The sequence below is a fragment of the Castanea sativa genome, chromosome 6 (assembly GCF_040712315.1).
Source record: "Castanea sativa cultivar Marrone di Chiusa Pesio chromosome 6, ASM4071231v1".
NCBI classification, from domain to species: domain Eukaryota; kingdom Viridiplantae; phylum Streptophyta; class Magnoliopsida; order Fagales; family Fagaceae; genus Castanea; species Castanea sativa.
This window is the reverse complement of record NC_134018.1, coordinates 54,434,443-54,449,752: the sequence shown is the minus strand read 5'-3', so window position 1 is coordinate 54,449,752 and position 15,310 is coordinate 54,434,443. Positions and strand designations below refer to the sequence as shown.

The window sequence follows — 15,310 nt, the reverse complement described above, 5'->3', positions numbered from 1 at the left end:
TCCTCTTTTAACAATGATTTATACCTTCCCAGGCTTCCCTAGTGCTGAAAATATATTGTTATAATGCCTTGTTTGGCCATATAATGTACAATACATGAAAATAGCTACATTATCTGCCATATTTAGGTAAACGCTATAGTTTGTTGCAATGTTGCCATCTTTTGTTTTGTCCATAACAGCTCCATACATGGAATTTAAATTACGAGAATGTCTCCCTCGCGAGACATACAAATGCCCCCCTACTTTAGGTACATGCATAGATTAATAAGTCACATTTATAGCAACAGCATAAAAGAGAGTGCTACATGAAAAATTGGCAATGATCCTTAGAATTTATTCCAAGAAATTTTACAGACAATATTATGAGAATAGATTAAACATAAAGAGCTAGAGCATAATGATCTGTGAACTATTATGCTTCTTTGAAACAAATCATACTTGCCTGTAGATGGTAAAAGTTTAACAAACTAAGCAAGACTTAGATACCAAATAATGTTTTTAGTGAGTTTTCCACTCCATTCTTTCCCCATTTGAAACCATCAATGATCAAGTTCAATAAATATGAGAGAGAGAGAGAGCAGAATTCCAGTACTACAAACAATAATAAAGTGTCAAATTAATCAGTGGTATTACAACAATATTTATATTTAGGTCTTGGCCGCATACAGGTTGAATGATTGTTTTATGGAGGCACGCACACTGACAATTGTGCTGTTTGTGAACAGTGAGCCCTTAATAGATATAATGTGTAGCTAGAATCTAAGAGTGCTCTCTTTATTAGTGCTTCATTAGCCTATTCTACATTACCATAACTTGCAACTCAGGCTCCTAATCATAGTCATCCTTGCCCACTGACTTATTTACCATACCAATCCTTATATCCTGCATCCAGCGAATAAAGTATCAATCACCAAAAGGGATCAAACAAGCTTAGAATTTGGGATCCATTTAACATTTAACAACATGTTTCTGCATTAATCAGGATGCGGAAGACAGACAACAAAAGAAATAATAAGAAGTACGACAACTGATTTGATGAATTCATTTATCTTTGTATCAGAAGAAGCAGAGAAATCGGTTATGTTGAAAGAATTTTACACTAAACATGACATTTTATACAAAACTTACCAATTAGAAAACTTCACAGTGCCCATAAAGAGCACCATAGTCAGAACTTGTACAATAAGTTAGCCAACTCAAAGAATATACTCTCATCCGGAATTTCACTTCCATGAAATTAAAGCCTTAATCAAAATCTTTCACAAAAAGAAGGAGAAACTTACCAGCAAGTGAAATCCATAACTCATTCATTCATGACTGGAGAAAGCAATGGTTTCTTTGAAAAGAAAGCTTCCAAATTCCCAATCATTAAATCACACAAATCCTTAAAAGATTCTGTTGTAAAGACAGCCATGTGCGGTGCCAACACAACATTATCCAATTCAAAGAGCTCTTTAGGAACATCAGGCTCATTCTCAAACACGTCCAAGCCAGCACCTCCAATCTCTCCTTGTACCAAACACTGCACCAATTCCTTCTCATGAATAATAGCTCCACGACCAATATTGACAATGACTCCTTCCTTCCCCAATGCCAATAAAACTTCCCTATTAATCATGTGCCTGGTTTGCTCAGTCAATCCACAACATATAATAAGGACATCACTATTAGCCGCTAGTTCACATACATTTGTATAGAAAGGGTATGACACAAAGTCCTTCCTCTTCCTCGAGTTATATGAGATGTTGCAACCAAAGGCCTCAAGCCTTTTTGCCACTTGAAAGCCAATGCTTCCCAATCCAACAATCCCAATTCGCTTACCTCCTAACTGCAGTTACCAATCATCACCATTACACAGGATAAAAGATAACATAAAAATCAAAACATAAATAAAGCAATTCAATTGCAAGAAGTAGAATGAATACTGTAAATAAATTTTGACCCTTAAAGTTTGGGATTATTTTTATTCTAGTAATTTCAGATTTTTCCATTTTGGCTCACAATTCTATTTCAAAATGTTCCTTCCATCCATGTCTGTGATTTATCTAACCGTTAAGATAAAATAATAATAATAAAGAAATGATGTCAGTCACAAAGATGGATAGAATGACCATTTTCAAAAAAAGAATCAAACTTGGTGTCCCAAATAGAAACTAAAAAGTTTAATTGAGTCTAGATTGTATATCATAAACATACCATCACACTAAAAGTACTATAATTGACAGAGGAAATCCAAGAAAAGCAAAGAGAGAGTTCAAAAGTTAGAGAGTAAGACCTTAGACCCAAGTGGGTAATCTCCCTTAGTAGCCCAAAGCCCATGCCTGACATACCGATCAGAAGCCGAGACCTTTCTGAACACATCGATCAAAAGGCCCACAGCTAAGTCCGCAACATCCTCAGAAAACGCTTCTCCAGCATTGGCTATAGAGATTCCACGGTTCCGGCACTCGGTGAGGTCGATGTGGTTGAGGCCGGCACTGGTGGTGGCGACGAGCCTGAGCGATGGGAGAAGCCGTATAATGTCGGCGGAGATGGAAGGTCCAGTGCCAGAGCATAGCATGGCCTGAGCTGAGTGTGCATGGTTGGTCAAGAATTCGTGTAGAGGAAGTGGTGACTCCCAAGCTTTTAGGAGGTGGAATTTTTTGGAGAAAAGGTCCTTGAAATAGTTGAAAACAGGTGGAGGGTGCAGAACTATGACTTGAGAGAGGTCATGGGATTGGATTTCTGGTAGTGGTGGTGGCGGTGGAGTTGTAGCCTGATCTGAAGCCATTGACTGTGGATTTTTGGCAGTATGAGAGAGAGAGGTGACACTAGAGGGAGTGGGAGAGAATCACTTTGGTTTGGCAAATGAACGTAATTGGTGGGATTCCAATGTTTAATCAAGTGGACAAAAAAAAAGTGACACTCTTGGCAGTGGATTTATTTAGGAGCTATGATTCTTATTTTAGTGTGACACCCAATTTAGAGAATTCCTACTGCTTATTTTCAATTTTCAAATCACATTGCTCAATGATATTTTTATAAATATTTTAAAAATGGTAGGGTCCATTGATTAAATTATATGTCATCACTTAAAATAAAATAAAATAAAAAACATATATATACTAAACATATAATTATATTTTTTTCACTTTTAAAACGACATTATTAAAAATATGATACCAAACGCATATTTTACGTTACCATTATTTTCTAATAGTTCGTCTACTAAAACAGTTAACTTTAGTATTTAAATTCATGAGTGTGAGTCATGACTTTTAAGTTGTGGTGGGTAGAAGCCTCTTTGCCACTTCTATTTTATTCTTTGGTAGTCATTGGTTGTCACTTTGCTTTTTCAATTTATGGTTGTTTTTTGTCTTCGTCAAAATTCAAAAGTAATTGTCGCCATTTTTACTTTTAAGTTAGGTTAATGCATGCCCTTAGAGTACATTTTAATTATTTATTTTTAAAAATATTTTTTTTATAAATTGAAAATGTTATTAAAAAAGTTGTTAACTTTTTTATTTTTTTTTTAAGTTTTCTAAAATAATTTACTAATGTATGCCTTAAGGGCACACATGGGTTCTAGTGTTATCATAGCACATGTTGTGTCAACCTCTTATAAAGGAAAATGCAGGGATATAAAAAGTTCTACAATTTTTGTCATAACTCACCATGAGGTGAGTTATGAATGGTGAAGGTTAAATGGTAGGTCCACTCTTCCACCACTCTTCCACCACTCACAACTTGTGACAAAAGTTGTGAAATTTTTTGTGTCCTTAACATTACTTCTTAATAAATGAGTTATGTTAGAGATGTTTGACTTACCTCCAATACTTTTTTATATGAAATCACATTTTGTTTTAATGATAAACTACTACATTACCCACTAAGTAAATAAAATATGAAAATTAAAACCTCAAGTTAAAGCTAAATACATGTCCAGTTGAAAAAGTATTAATGTTAAGGCTGAGAAATTTTTGGACAATTATTAAATGGGTCTAGTCAAGCAGGGCAATCTAATAAATTTGGAGGCCTAAGACAATATATTCAAATGGGCATTTTTGTTATCACTTAAATAATATTTAACTAGTGTTTACTATTTAGTATCATAATTTTTAATAAAAAAAATCCATTTTTTTTAATATGCTTTTTTTTTTGGAAAAATGCTAAAGTTATAGCAAATTTTTCTACAAATGTACACTTCAAAAAGATAATAAACAATTATTTGAATGAATGATATTAGGGATATTGTAAATTTTACAAATATATCACCAACTACAAAAAGTAATTCAAAAATGCGTTTAATAGGTCGTTGAGCTTGAAGTCCACAAATTATTTTAAATGTAACATTAATTTGTAAAGGTGTATGAAGTAAAATTTATAATATTTCTATCATTTTTCTATCTAATTATTAGTAACAGGTATATTTGTAAGACATATTTATTTAAAGTTGTTTTATCTCTATCATTACTCAATTCTTTGGAACTTCTCAAAAATAGAAGAAAAATTGTAAAACTTTTTTTTTTCTATATCCAAAAAAAAAAAAAAAAAAAAATCAAATTTTACCCCAAAGTTTTATGGCTTTTCTCTAGTAGGGGACCATAGGCAATGGCCTATGTGGCCTAGGCCTACGGCCAACCCTAGAGTCAAGATTGACCTATATAGTTGAATAAATTTACCTTGCAAAAATTATCTCATGTGCCCACTACACAGAGCAAGCTCATGTGGATCCTATTGTAGTGGAATCCATATCCTCGTGAGGGCCTCAGTTCATAAAGCGGGTAAATGAAATAATTTTTCCTTACCTTGATACGATGTGATTGTAATTTATTTATTTATTTATTAATTTTATACATTACATGAATACAAGTTGAAACACAAATTGCCACCCTTACTTGCACAAGTGGTGTAATTAATAAGCTTTTGGCATGCACAAGTGGTGTAATTAGTAAGCTTTTTTCCAAAAACTTTGTAATAATCAAACTAGTACTTCTTGGTATTTCCAATAAAAGATGTTTAGGGTTCAAACCACTACCTCCTAACTATTGAATTAAAAAAATAATAATAACATCTTTCTTTCTTTTCGCAAAATATCTACAGTATAATTAGTTTTATGAAATTATGGTGCATTATAATGTCAAAATGGAATTTGTTCTAAGAAAATGAAAAACAAATACAGCTCCGCTGTTGGTAGTTCATACGAGCGGCAAAGTCCTGCGTCGGACATTTAGGTTATGTTTAGTAACAATTTTTGTTTTCTATTTTCAAAAACTTGTTTTTGGGAATATAAAGAAAAAACAATTTTCTTGTATTTTTGAAATCAAAACATATTTAGTTAGTTGAAATTAAGAAGATAGTTTTTTGAAGAAAAGAAATAAAAAATACTAAAATATGTTCATGTGAACTCTAATGCTAACTCATTAAATGAGATACATTCATTAAATTAAATACGTGTTTTTATTAACTTTTGAAAAGTAGAAACCAAAAACAGTTTTTTACATGTTTTTAGTTTTCTTCACAAATTGAATTTTGAGAATAGTTTTTGTTTTCTGTCTATTTTGAGTTGCCAAACAAGTTTTTTAGTCGCAAAAATAGAAAATTATTTTTGAAAATAGAAAATAAGGAGAAAAATAGTTACCAAACATACTCTTAACTTTGGGGCAAAAATTGTTCTCATTGAACATAAAATCAAAAACTTAATTGCTAAGAAATTTGAGATCAAAATATACAGATAAGAAATTAATAGTTGAATTATTGTTAAAGTCTGTAAATATGATTATAAATACTTGAACTAATTTTTTCCAAAAATTTTGCCCAATTCCGGATTAAACTGCGTCAGCATGTACCTCAACATGGAATTTAACTCCTTTCATCCATATCTATATATATTGAAAGAACCGTGTTATGCAGCTAGATACAAGTATACCAGTAATTTAATCTAATCCCAACTCGTAACTACCCTAATTATGTTTCGTATACCCATTACATGAAAGAACCGTGTTATACCATTATAAGATAAGATTTATACCAATTTGGAGAATCAATTGTGCTGTTAAAGAGAATCAATTCCAAAGACGCAGGATGACATGTTCATATATTCATGACTGGAGAAAGTAACGGTTTATTCGAGAAGAAAGCTTCCAAATTCCCTTTCACATGTTCACACATTGCTGTTAATGATTCTGGCGTACGGACAGCCCTATGTGGTGATAACACAACATTATCCATGGTTAAAAGCTCTCTTGGAACATGAGGCTCATTCTCAAACACATCCAACCCAGCTCCTGCCAGCTCTCGTTGCACCAAGCACTGCACTAACTCCTTCTCATTGATTATAGCCCCGCGTCCTATATTAATGACGACTCCTTCTTTTCCCAATGCTAACATGACATCCTTATTAATCATGTGGCGTGTTTGCTCGGTTAGACCACAACATATAATTAGCACATCACTATCAGCTGCGAGTTCAAGAACATTGGAGTAATAAGGGTATGAAACAGATGGCTTCTTGTTCCTTGATGTGTACATGATTCTGCAACCAAAGGCCTGGAGCCTTTTTGCAACTTCTTGGCCAATGCTTCCTAAACCAACTATCCCAACTCGCTTGCTGCACAACTGGAATTACCAATCACTAACATTAAACAGAAATAGAGAAAGAAGCATTGTAACAAGTGATTTCAGCAATGGTGATGTTATGTTGACAAGCACAACATCTTAACATTAGAACAGTTGTCATGGTGACAAATGTTAATCATAGTAACAACATGCAGAATCATTATTGTTTCTTTACCACTATTTTTAAGGCTCCATTTACATGGCAAGCTCTTATTCTTGTAAATTGTATTCTCAAAAAATGAAATCTAATCACTATCACTGATTCCTCAGCATAAAGCATTTTCCAGTTGTTATTTATGGTTTAAATCAAATGCAGAGCATAATTAAAATCAGATGCAGACAATATCCTATGCTATGCATGTGCCATTTCAACTGCGTCTAGAGGCAATTGAATCCAGATTCTCATCCCTACAAATAACTTAACTACTTTATTTGAGTCCATTGATATGCAGAAATTCTCAGGATAAGCATTAATAAAGTGGAAGCTACAACTAGCAAAAACTTAAGGGTAGCTCAAAGCCTCAAACACCATAATTTCTTATACCTTTTGTGGTGGAAGGCGAAAGATATATCAAACATTGAATCATCCAAGAAATAAATAGAAATTTAATATTATAATTGCAAGGAGTTTTCAATGAAAATGTTTGATTTAATTTATCCCAAAAGAGAGAGACTCAACTTGCAGGCTTGCAGCAGACTCACAAACTTTAAATGACATGACAATAGATACATCTTTGGATTTCTATAATATTTAATCTGAACTATAAATCAAGAAAAAAATTGAACTATGAAATAGATCCATTTTCCAATGGAGAGGATCCTAACACTTAAAATTGCATAATTTTTCACTTCTATATAAGCTATCTGTTTCAAGAGTCAAGACTATGAAAAGACAACATTCAAAAAGTGAGTCAGAATTATTTTTCCCATTCAAAATCAAGTATATAAAAAGTACCTATGCCAGTCTCTCTACACCTGAAATTAGTATCCCACAAAAAGTATGGTAGCTAGTGATCAATACAAGATGATGAAACAGAGGTGATTACCTTAGAGCCAAGAGGAAACTCTGCTTTTGTATCCCAAAGTCCCTTCCTCACATAGCGGTCAGCAGCTGATATCTTCCTCAACACATCAATCAATAATCCTACTGCCATATCAGCTACATCTTCAGAGTACACATCCCCAGCACTGGCTATAGCGATGCCACGCCTCTGGAACTCCGGCAAGTCGATGTGATTAAGGCCAGCACTGGTGGTTACCACAAGCTGCAGTGAGGGGAGCAGCTGGAGGATATTTCTGGTGAGCGGATAGCGGCCAGGAGTGAGGAGGGCTTTGACTGATTGTGCATGGATGCTCAAGAATTGGTCTAGAGGAAGTGGTGACTCCCATGCTTTCAACAATTGGAAGTCATTCAAGAACTGGTCTCCATGTAATTTCATGATTGGCGGTGGCTCAAGGACTAGGACTTGTGGGAGCTCTTTTGACTGGTGGTCATGATTTCCTGGATGATTAGGAGTTGCCATTGCTATTTTGGGAATTCTAAGATCTGGAAATGAAGGAAGATGAGAGTAAGTTCCAAGTTAATTTTTAAAGTGAAAAGTTAGGATATTTATTTATATTTTTGCTCCAAGATTCTATCTTGACAGATTAATTTATGGCAGGCACAGGAAGCCTCCACATTACGTTGTTTGACACGTTATGTGAGTTTCCCTTTTCAAGGTGAAACAAATGAGCTTATAGTCATTCGTGATTGGTCCCACAAAACATTCAACGTTGTTAAATCTTATGCTTCAAGCTTTTGTCTACTTTCTCTTCAACTGACATTCCTCTCTTCACCTAACCACGATAGGAAGCGCTATGGGGCAACCACTTCCTATGTACTCTCCCTCGAGTAAAAAAAGTTTATAATATTTTAACAATAAATTTTAAGTGACAAGTGATTATTTGTAGATAAACAAAATGATGTAAGTAGTAGACCTAAATTATAATTAGTAACAATTTGATACCTAAGATTTGTTGGAAACATAACATGGAGTGACTAAGAAATTGATATTTCTATGTTCACTTAAAGATGCTATTAAAAGTGGTAAAAATCCTGAATTTCACATAGAGTTTATATGCTCATGAGTTGGACATTGGGTTGAGCTTTTGGCGTATGTGGACTGGGCCTACTTGTCCAAATAATAATATTTTATTATTTTAATTTTGAGTCAGTTAGTCTGTGCAGAGCAGTTATTACTGAAACAGAGTGTCTGTTCAATAACGTATAATTTTTACATAGTCCATCATTCATAAAAACTATTTTTCAGAAAAAAAACTCTCCTAGTAAGAATATTTTTTGTGCATTTCATTTTGTGTCAAAGAGAGAGCAAGAGACATTGAGTAGTTCGCAAAGTACGACCTTGTATGCTTCATTTTCGTGCTGTAAATCATTTTATCCTGGGAGGCAGATGTCCGTGAGTCTCAAAGCATCACAGTGATTGTGTGAGGGACGAAATCTGCTTTAAGGAGATTGTGTCAAATACAATGCTTGATCTGAATTGTTCATCCTTCATGCATTTGGTCTGTGAGTTTTTAATTATTTGCAGATTTCTCTTTATATATATATATATATTCAGTATTTTTTTTATTGCTTTTTGTCTTGTACATCTATTTGTATTATTGCTTATTCTTAGATTTGTGTATTGTTTCTTTTGCTTTATCACAAAAATAAATTGTTGAAATAGAACCAACAGTCTTAAAGTAGACTTTCAAAATATATTTTAATTTATTTTTGTAATTTAACGGTGAAAGGAATTTGTGTTTGTTGTAAAATACTAAATCGGTAATAGTAGATACACGGCGCGAAACTTAGAAAACTGGTTTTGTGTCTATCATGTAGTTGGATCTTTTGATTATGTGGGTTATGTGTTTGACTGAAATTGGTATAGTTTGTTGATCTTTCCTTCTTCCTTTTTATAATATTTTATTAGAGCCTTTTGTCTTATATGAATCCTTGGTTGATTGGCTTTGGTGTCTACAATGTTTGAATATTTGTATTCTTTAATCTTTATTTGATTGAGCAATATATATTTGCAGGATTGTGTTTCTAAGAAATACTGTATGTAGAATTCTTTCACTATTTAAAATCTTTTGTATAATAATATAATAGACCTCTTTCTATCTTCTTGGGAAGTGGATTTGTCAACTCTATTGCACAGAATGCTACCCCTGCTAAAACTACAGAACTAAACTCAAGTCATTGCTCATTCCCACTCATGCTTACTAGCCTAGGCTTGCTATAAAAATTCCCTTATAATTCGAGATTTAAACCCTCAACATCTCCTTTGAAAAACCAGATATAAGTTACAAAGACTTTTGGCCCAAAAAATAAATTTAGAGTTATTATAGAAATGTTATAAATTTTACCGTATAAATCTTATAGACAATAATCTCACTAATCATAAAAAAGTAATTTGACCTTTATATGTAGCACTAATCAGTAATCATCATAATTTGTAGGAAGACTAACAATTTTCATAAAATAAATCGTGTAGAGAATAAAAAGAAGGATGACTTTCGAACCAAGAGGATAATCGCCTCTGCTAGCCCAAAGGCCTTGCTTAACATGCCGATAGGCAGCCGAATCTTTCTAAGCAAATCAATCAACAAGCCCACGGCCACATCGGCCACGTCTTCAGAATTCAAGTTCCCAGCATTATCTACACAGATTCCACGGCTGCGGCACTCGTCTAAGTCAATGTGATTTAGGCCAGCGCTGGGGGTGACGATGAGGCGCAGTGAGGGAATCAAACGGAGGACAGGAGCGGTGACTGGGTAGCTGACGGTGGAGAGCATGGCTTGGACTGAGTTTGCATGGGTTGTCAAGAACTGGTCTAGAGGAAGTGGTGACTCCCATGCTTTCAAGAACTGGAACTTGTGAGAGTATTGAGATTGGAAGTTTGAGAAGGATAGAGGTGGACGGATGACCAATACTTGGGGTAAGTCTTGAGGTTGGTCATAAAAATGAGCATGAACATAATCATCATCACCATCATGATGTGCCATATGTATGTATTTTTGTAGGATTTTGATCCTCTGCAGTCTGTGTGATTGATCATGATCTTGCCTAATTTATATTTCAGAGGGTAATTTGCTTTTACTTTAGAGAATCCAAAAAATATACTAAACAATAAAAAGCACTATTCACTAAATTAATCAATCAAAAGAGAATAAATCAACAGAGCCCCCTTAAAGTTCTCTGCTGGGCCTTTTTTTTTTTTTTTTGGTGGTATATCTTGGCCAGTTAAGAACAAGGAGATACACCATGCATCGGAAATTTTCTCATTCTCACATAAATGTGGACCTCACATATGTATGGTTTACTTTTATGTGAGAAAGAAAAAACATGTATCAAATTACATGTGTAAAGTCGATCTTCATATAAGAGGGAGGAAATTTGCATCCAAAGAATGGTATAGCTCCTCCTTAAAAACCCCAACCATCTCATCCCTTGAAGATGTTAATGGGCAAGTTCCCTTAGGCCTCTGCGGCTCTGCCTCCTTTTGAACCCCTTCAATAAAGTCTCACTTTTACTTACCCAAAAAAAAAAACAACAACAACAAAGCTACTAGCCTAGTACTCCACATGCATCCTAAAACCATGCCAACTAGCAACAACAACGTATAGAAAACACCTACTACACAGGCTGCAATGCAACATAATTATTAAAGTGTATTGATTCACTCACACATGATATTAATGTACATTATGTAAATATCACTTATTTCATAATTTAAATGTGGACAATACAGGCATTGTGTGTGAGAACAATTACCGATTATTTAATCATCTATGACCTGAGAAAGTAAGGGTTTATTGGAGAAGAATGCTTCCAAATTCCCTACTGCAATTTCACGCATACTCGTTAGGGTCTCAGGAGTAAATGCACCTCTATGTGGCGACAGCACGACATTATCCAAGGCAAAGAGCTCTTTAGGAACATTAGGCTCATTCTCAAACACATCTAAACCAGCACCTCCAATGTCGCCCTGAACCAAACACTGCACCATTTCCTTCTCATCAATAATTGCTCCTCGTCCAACATTGATGAGGACACCCTCTTTTCCCAATGCCAATAAGACCTCCTTGTTAATCAGGCGGTGGGTTTGATCACTTAAGCCACAACAAATGACAAGGGCATCGCTGTTAGCTGAGAGTTCAACAACATTGGAATAGAAAGGGTATGAAAATGACTTTTTCTGATTCCTTGAGTTGTACGAGATACTGCAGCCAAAAGCCTCAAGCCTTTTAGCAACTTCTTGGCCAATGCTTCCTAATCCAACAATCCCAATTCGTTTGCCTTTCAACTGTAATCATCAACATTTATTTTTGCATTAGACTACAAATCGATATCAATAATCGGAAAGGTGATTGACAATATTATACTATGCACATCCCTAACACTGGCCCATTGCAAGCCGAAATCATAAGAAACGCAAAGCAAGGTTTCCAATGTCATCTTTTCATGATTTGTTTGTATTAAAGACGTAACAGGAAACTAGCCTCATCACACGTGCTTTGCGCGTGCGATAAGGTTTTTTTTAGTGGTCCTATTTTGTAAAAAAAAAAACTGTATTTAATTATTATATATAAAATTTTTATTTTAAAATTTAATTTATAAGTGAATAAATAAATTTAAAAATAAAGAGAAAAGTTGTCCTATTTTTTAGGCAATGTTTTAGTTGGAGTTAGAGTTGCATTTTTATCGAATTGTCCTTTAATTTTGTCTCTACTTTAACATAGGATTGTAAAGACATTTTTGAATTAAAAAAAGAGGAATCCAAACAGTAAAGCCCCTTAAATAGTAGTATAGAATAAAATATAGTCCTTCCTAGCCGCATTACGTGTGTTTAAAGGGTGTTTTTTTTTTTTTTTTTTAATTATAAAAATAACATTTGTACTGCTAGCAGTTTTAGTTTAAGTATAAAATGTGTAAATTTCATTTAACTCAAATTGGTAAAATCTCTTGTTATTAAATAAAGAATATGGTTTCTATTAACACCAAAAACCAATTGATATTTTCAATGTTCAAAACTTACGATTTTTATACCCAACCGCAGGCCACAATTACATTTAAACTGTCTTGTCACTTCATTCGCTTTTGAGCATTAACAAATGCTTAGATACTTAATTACTTATTAATTACAAGTACCATGCATTCAAATATGAACTGTTAACAGATTAAGGAAGAACTCGTGTTTTTGTGTTTATCAACCCGCTTTGACCTAGCCCTTTCCCCGCTTAAGAATTAAACTGTTGAAAGACATAAATCATCACTACACCTAGCTAGGGGTGGAACCACAAGTATTCTACCCCCAAAAAAAAAAAAAATTATATATATAAAACATGTGAGGAATTTGGCTTACAAAAAAGAAAAGGAAAAAAAGATAACACCCTTCCCCCCCCCCCCCCCCCCCCAAAAAAAAGTCTCATGATTTTCTTAAAAAAAGAATTAAGTAATAGGTTTAGAAACAAGTTATTTGTGTTTACTAATTTTTTTTTTTTGATAATTTATATTGAAAATGAAATTATTAAGAATTTCATACCAGATATGCATGATAATAGTTAAAATTTACTCTAAGAAATATCATTACCAAGATATAGCTTCGATAAGAGGTAAAATAGAAGTTATTTTTTAATAAAATATATTTTTGTACATATTTGTGTATATGTATACACACACATGTTAACATAACTCGCATTCTAATATAAATTTGATTCCGTCTTAGATTACACTAAAAGGGGGGAAGTGAATGCTTACCGAATATGCATGTCTCTCTTCATTTGTTTTAGAGTAAAATATTTTCTAGAAAATGTTTTCTTATTTTCATGGGTTTGTTTGCAGGTAAAAATATGATCAAACTTGTAAAATATTTTTCGTTGACCAAAAAATTCTTTATAAAAAGTCTTACAATGTTTACCTTTAAAATTTTGGTAAAATATTTTATGTATAAGAATACACAGGGGCTTCCCCTATATGGTGGCTAGGTCACCGATATGGTGAACTGGGAAGCCAGAGCCGGCAGTTTAGTGGTTGAAGCTGCCACTTTGACGACTTGTGCTGAGGGTTTGGTCACCGGAGACACTATTTCTAATTAAAAAAAAAAAAAGACTAATATTATATAGAGAATTAGAGATCAAGTAGAGACAGAGAACACCTTAGAACCGAGAGGATAACTTGTTTTGCTAGCCCAAAGCCCTTGCATAACATATCGATCAGCAGCCGAAATTTTCCTAAGCACGTCAATGAACAATCCAACAGCCAAATCGGCGACGTCACAACAAGCCACACTTCCGGCATTGGCCACCGCAACTCCCCGGCTGTGACACTCAGACAAGTCAATGTGGTTGAGGCCGGCACTGGGGGTGACAACAAGGCGCAGTGAGGGAAGGAGGCGGAGGAGGTCAACGTTGATAGGAAAACGGCCACAGCTTAGCAATGCTTGTACGTTACGTGCATTGGTGCTCAAGAATTGGTCTAGTGGGACTGGTGACTCCCATGCTTTCAAGAAATGGAACTTGTGTGAGTATTGGGACTGGTAAAGAGAGAAAGAGTCTGGTGGACGAACAACCAAGACTTGTGGGAGATCGAGGTGATTATAAATAATTCCATGTGCCATTAATTGGTGGTTTATGTTGGGTGCAAGTTTAGAACAATATGGCTAAGAGTAGAACTATTTAAGTTGCTGTTATGCTAAATGTGAAAAAAACAGAGTATTGCAGAAACTCTATTTCATTGCAATTTTTATTTCTTTTTTGGATGTTACAACTTCATTTACAACTCACATATATGTACTGCTTCTGCGCTCAACACGGCATCCTAGGGTTTGTGAAAATTAGGGGATTTTGTATTTACAGAATCAGAGAGAGAGAAAGAGACAGAAAGTCAAACATTGGAGAAGAGAGTGAGAAAGAGAGTTTGAAATATTTGAAATATTCAGATGGCTTTGGTGAGAGAACCTCTGGTTTAAGTGTTTAACTATAATTAAGTGTAGTCTGAGTTAAGTTATGAGGTGGCAGTATTTTGAGCGTTGATGGTTTTCAAATAAATCTCACCGTAAAATGGACACTCTCCATTTTAAAGGGAAATGGAGAGGATCGGGGTCCATTCTGCAGAGCTTGCAATTACGTAGTTCATAAAGATGCAAAACACACTGAGCTGTAAAAAGTTGTCTGTTTCAATAATACAGATCATCCGGCAGTCCTGTACTTTCGCTTGTGTGGGAGACTGTCATCTTGCTCAGTTGAATGTGAATTAATAGATTAAAAAAACAAAACAAAAAACAAATTTCATATTATACTGTTGGCTCTTTGCCCAAGAAAAAAAAAACTAAATATTTATGAATAGTAGTAGGGACTAGGGAAACGTAAAAATCACAACTTAACTTCTGCAAATTGTGTCATTTTATCACCATTTATTTCTCTTTTTTTTCTTTTCTTTCTCTCCTACCCCAAAGCTCTTTGCCTTGGATAATGTTGTACTGTCGCCACATAGAGTTGCATTTACTTACGAGACTCTTGCAAGTATGCGTGAACTTGCGGTAGCAAATTTGGAAGCATTCTTCTTGAACAAACCTTTACAATGTTAGTGTCCACATTTTTATGATGTTCACATTTAAATTATAAAATAAGTGATATTTATGCAATGTAGAATATTGGGGGTAAGAGAATC

The 15,310-nt window shown here is 34.3% G+C and overlaps 4 protein-coding genes across 5 annotated transcripts; all 4 read right to left on the bottom strand.

Annotated features, from left to right (window-relative positions):
* Positions 1–583: 583 nt before the first annotated feature.
* LOC142638394 (glyoxylate/hydroxypyruvate reductase HPR3-like) lies at positions 584–2,878 on the bottom strand. The gene is made up of 3 exons (XM_075812431.1): positions 2,276–2,878; positions 1,284–1,828; positions 584–882 (listed from the first exon to the last, which is right to left on the bottom strand). The coding sequence occupies exons 1-2, from the start codon at positions 2,768–2,770 to the stop codon at positions 1,304–1,306; spliced, it is 1,020 nt and encodes a 339-aa protein (XP_075668546.1). The 5' UTR covers positions 2,771–2,878; the 3' UTR covers positions 584–882; positions 1,284–1,303.
* A 3,043-nt stretch (positions 2,879–5,921) lies between these two features.
* LOC142638353 (glyoxylate/hydroxypyruvate reductase HPR3-like) lies at positions 5,922–8,269 on the bottom strand. Its single transcript, XM_075812377.1, has 2 exons — positions 7,644–8,269; positions 5,922–6,597 (listed from the first exon to the last, which is right to left on the bottom strand). The coding sequence occupies exons 1-2, from the start codon at positions 8,118–8,120 to the stop codon at positions 6,073–6,075; spliced, it is 1,002 nt and encodes a 333-aa protein (XP_075668492.1). The 5' UTR covers positions 8,121–8,269; the 3' UTR covers positions 5,922–6,072.
* Positions 8,270–10,113: 1,844 nt separating this feature from the next.
* LOC142640192 (glyoxylate/hydroxypyruvate reductase HPR3-like) lies at positions 10,114–10,644 on the bottom strand. Its single transcript, XM_075814276.1, has one exon. It carries the CDS (start codon positions 10,642–10,644, stop codon positions 10,114–10,116), a length of 531 nt encoding a protein of 176 aa, XP_075670391.1.
* Positions 10,645–10,951: 307 nt separating this feature from the next.
* LOC142638859 (glyoxylate/hydroxypyruvate reductase HPR3-like) lies at positions 10,952–14,574 on the bottom strand. 2 transcript variants are annotated; one of them, XM_075812917.1, is made up of 3 exons: positions 13,797–14,574; positions 11,414–11,945; positions 10,952–11,149 (listed from the first exon to the last, which is right to left on the bottom strand). In XM_075812917.1, exons 1-2 carry the CDS (start codon positions 14,256–14,258, stop codon positions 11,421–11,423), a joined length of 987 nt encoding a protein of 328 aa, XP_075669032.1. In that variant the 5' UTR covers positions 14,259–14,574; the 3' UTR covers positions 10,952–11,149; positions 11,414–11,420. The 2 variants fall into 2 exon arrangements, with proteins under 2 accessions (XP_075669032.1, XP_075669030.1); XM_075812915.1 differs by lacking the exon at positions 10,952–11,149 and having other exon boundaries at positions 11,229–11,945.
* Positions 14,575–15,310: the final 736 nt, after the last annotated feature.

Excerpts from the sequence above, each read along its gene's own strand:
- LOC142638859 (XM_075812917.1), bottom strand. The coding sequence starts at position 14,258 with ATGGCACATGGAATTATTTATAATCACCTCGATCTCCCACAAGTCTTG. Across the intron at positions 11,946-13,796 it reads GTTATCCTCTCGGTTCTAAG|TTGAAAGGCAAACGAATTGG; the intron begins GTGTTCTCTGTC and ends TGATGATTACAG.
- LOC142638394 (XM_075812431.1), bottom strand. The coding sequence starts at position 2,770 with ATGGCTTCAGATCAGGCTACAACTCCACCGCCACCACCACTACCAGAA. Across the intron at positions 1,829-2,275 it reads ATTACCCACTTGGGTCTAAG|TTAGGAGGTAAGCGAATTGG; the intron begins GTCTTACTCTCT and ends TGGTAACTGCAG.
- LOC142640192 (XM_075814276.1), bottom strand. The coding sequence starts at position 10,644 with ATGGCACATCATGATGGTGATGATGATTATGTTCATGCTCATTTTTAT.
- LOC142638353 (XM_075812377.1), bottom strand. The coding sequence starts at position 8,120 with ATGGCAACTCCTAATCATCCAGGAAATCATGACCACCAGTCAAAAGAG. Across the intron at positions 6,598-7,643 it reads AGTTTCCTCTTGGCTCTAAG|TTGTGCAGCAAGCGAGTTGG; the intron begins GTAATCACCTCT and ends TGGTAATTCCAG.